The sequence below is a fragment of the Arachis ipaensis genome, chromosome B10 (genome assembly GCF_000816755.2).
Source record: "Arachis ipaensis cultivar K30076 chromosome B10, Araip1.1, whole genome shotgun sequence".
Classification (NCBI taxonomy): domain Eukaryota; kingdom Viridiplantae; phylum Streptophyta; class Magnoliopsida; order Fabales; family Fabaceae; genus Arachis; species Arachis ipaensis.
The window spans coordinates 11,951,162-11,953,772 of NC_029794.2; the positions used below are offsets into that span (position 1 = coordinate 11,951,162).

The 2,611-nt window shown below is 46.4% G+C and overlaps 1 protein-coding gene across 1 annotated transcript; it reads right to left on the bottom strand.

Moving 5' to 3' along the window:
- Positions 622-1,758, bottom strand: LOC107620139. The gene is made up of 2 exons (XM_016322352.1): positions 1,520-1,758; positions 622-1,309 (listed from the first exon to the last, which is right to left on the bottom strand). Exons 1-2 carry the CDS (start codon positions 1,756-1,758, stop codon positions 622-624), a joined length of 927 nt encoding a protein of 308 aa, XP_016177838.1.

Genomic DNA, 2,611 nt, shown 5'->3' on the forward strand with positions numbered 1-2,611 from the left:
ATTGGGATCTATTCCTGGCATATTTGCTGGTGTCCAAGTGAACAGGTCGACATTTCGTCTTAATAGCTCGGCCACCTGTCCTCGTTCGGCGTCTCTTAGCGCGTTGCCGAGGTATATGTATTTGTCTGTGTCGCTTGTCAGTTGAACTTTAGTAAGATCATCTGTTGGCATTGGTCGCTGTTGATGGTTAGTCCTCGGGTCCAACTAGGCCAGGGGTGGTAGTTGCTCCGAGTTATATACCGCTTGGACGTATTATTGGTCTGGCTGTTTTGGTTATTCGTTCTTCAAGCTGGCATTATAGCACTGCCTGGCTTCCCTTTGGTCTCCATGAATGGTGACAACTTTGTTATCCTGTGAAAGGAACTTGACACACAAATGCACAGTAGAGACAATAGCATTGAATGCATTTAAAGAAGGTCTGCCCAAAATGATGTTATACGGGCTTTTACAGTCTACGACGAGGTATTGTATATCTATTGTTTTACTGTTGGGATATTCTCCGAAAGTAGTTTGTAACCAGATATAACCTCGGATTGAGACGCGCTCACCTGAGAAACCTACCAGTTCTCCGAACGAGGGTTGGAGATTCTTGTCGCTTAGCTTCATCTTTTGGAATGTTGACTAGAACAGCACGTCTGCGTTGCTTCCGGGGTCCATGAGGATTTTCTTTACTAATGGTTCACCGACCTGCGCGGTAATGACGACGGGGTCGTCTAGGTTTTGATCATTTGCCTCATAGTCTTCGGGGGTGAATGAGATTTCTGGTTTGTCTCTGTTGACAGGTTGGGATGGAGTTGATTTTGTCATCGTCATCATAGCTCGGTATGATCTCTTTCTTGCCGAGTTTGTGCAACCGCCGCCTGTAAAACCGCCAGAAATACAGTTTATTATTCTGCAAGGCAGATTGATATCGTTATCTACCTTTTTCCCCTTATCTCGGGAATTGTCGGATATTTTGGATTGTTGGCCGAGCTCGTCTGTGCTTCGCTTCCTTCCTCGGCTGTCAATGTATTTGTCCAGCAGCCCTTGGCGGGCGAGCTTTTCGAAGACATCTCTGGCTATTACGCAGTCGTCTGTAGTGTAGCCGTACTTTTGGTGGAAGGCGCAGTATTTTGACCTATCCACGTGACGCTGGTCTTGATATGTACCGGCCCTGTTTGGAGGCTTGATAAGTTTTGAGTGCAATATGTCATTTATGATGTCCTCCCTTTTGGCATTGAGGGGGGTGTCGTTGTCGAAGTTGGGTGTTAGTCTGAACGTTCTTTGATCCGTCCTGCTGTTTGATTGTCTGTTCCGCCTTTCCTCCTCCCTGATTGGGGTAGGTTTATCTGCTCTTCGTAGTGCTCAAAATTCTTCCACCTCGATCTGGGTTGTTGCTTTTTCGCGGAACTCGGCTAGGGTTTTTGGTTTTGCAATGACTATGGATTCTTGGAATTTTCCTGGTCGGAGGCCGCTCTTTAAGGCATGGAGGTGGACTTCAGGGTTTAGGTTAGGTATCTCGTTGGTTGCTTCGGCAAACCTGGTCATATAGTCTTTGAGGCTTTCGTTTGGTCCTTGTTTGATGGTGCTTAGGTAATCGGAGTTATGGACGTATATTTTGGATGCGGCGAAGTGGTTGACGAACTGGTCTGCTAGTTCGTCGAAGTTAGAAATGGAGCCTTCAGGGAGGTTGGAAAACCAAATCAGGGAGGCTCCATCTAGGAAAGTTGGGAAAGTACGGCATAAGATTGGGTCGGAATCCTTATTCATGAACATCATGGCCTGGAACTTGGTGACGTGGACATTCGGATCTCCTATTCTGTTGTAGGGTTTTAGGGTTGACGGTAAGGTGAAATTTTGGGGCATTTCGAAACTTATGACTTCTTTAGCGAAGGGGTTGGTTCTCTTTTTGGTGGCCGTTTTAGTGGTTTTAGGGATGGTGTGTTTAGTTTCAGAGGTGTGCTAATCATTATTGTCCTTGTTTTCGGCACTTTTGTGTTCTTCTTTGCTTCGGTCGTGCTCCATTTATCGCAGGAGCTCGGCCATTCTTTGGTTTTCGGCCTTCAGGACCTCGTTGATTGCCAGGATTTCGGCCTGAGGGAGCGTGGCTGTGCTCGTCCGCCATGCGTCGCAACCTGCAAAAAAGAGTATGACAGTATCCAAAATAGGAAGTTGTGGGGTTAGAAAAATATCGGCCCCACGGTGGGCGCCAAATGTTCCTGTGTGAAAGTTGACTCCGAGGTATAGCTCGTTCTGGCGGTACTTGAACCAGCTTTCCTTGGAGTAAAAAGGGTGGAACGTCGTCTTCTTCTGGGGAGGCGGCGTTGGGTACCTGAAAAGGGACTCCAACGCTCAAGTAAGTATGAATGTGAGAGAGTTCAGAATAAGACTAGAATGAATTGCGTACCTCTTGACTAGTTACGTGCTGGTATATATATCTGATTGTTTGTTGTGTACTCCGTTATTCGTATCAAGTTTGTTATTGGTTTGACGGAGTCCATGCTGGTTGTTACCTGAGTTTATTGGGATAGTGGTAACTTGAGTGGAGCGGTTATTTTAGAGGGGTTTTCTCTTCCAGCTATACTAGGTTCCGAGATTGTTGTTGTTGTGGGCCAAAGTTTGGGTAATGAAT

Bases quoted from the DNA above. Each gene is read 5' to 3' on its own strand.
- LOC107620139 (XM_016322352.1), bottom strand. From the start codon at position 1,758: ATGATGTTCATGAATAAGGATTCCGACCCAATCTTATGCCGTACTTTC. The intron at 1,310-1,519 runs GTTTGCCGAAGC...TACCCCAATCAG, and splicing joins CTCAAAGACTATATGACCAG to GGAGGAGGAAAGGCGGAACA.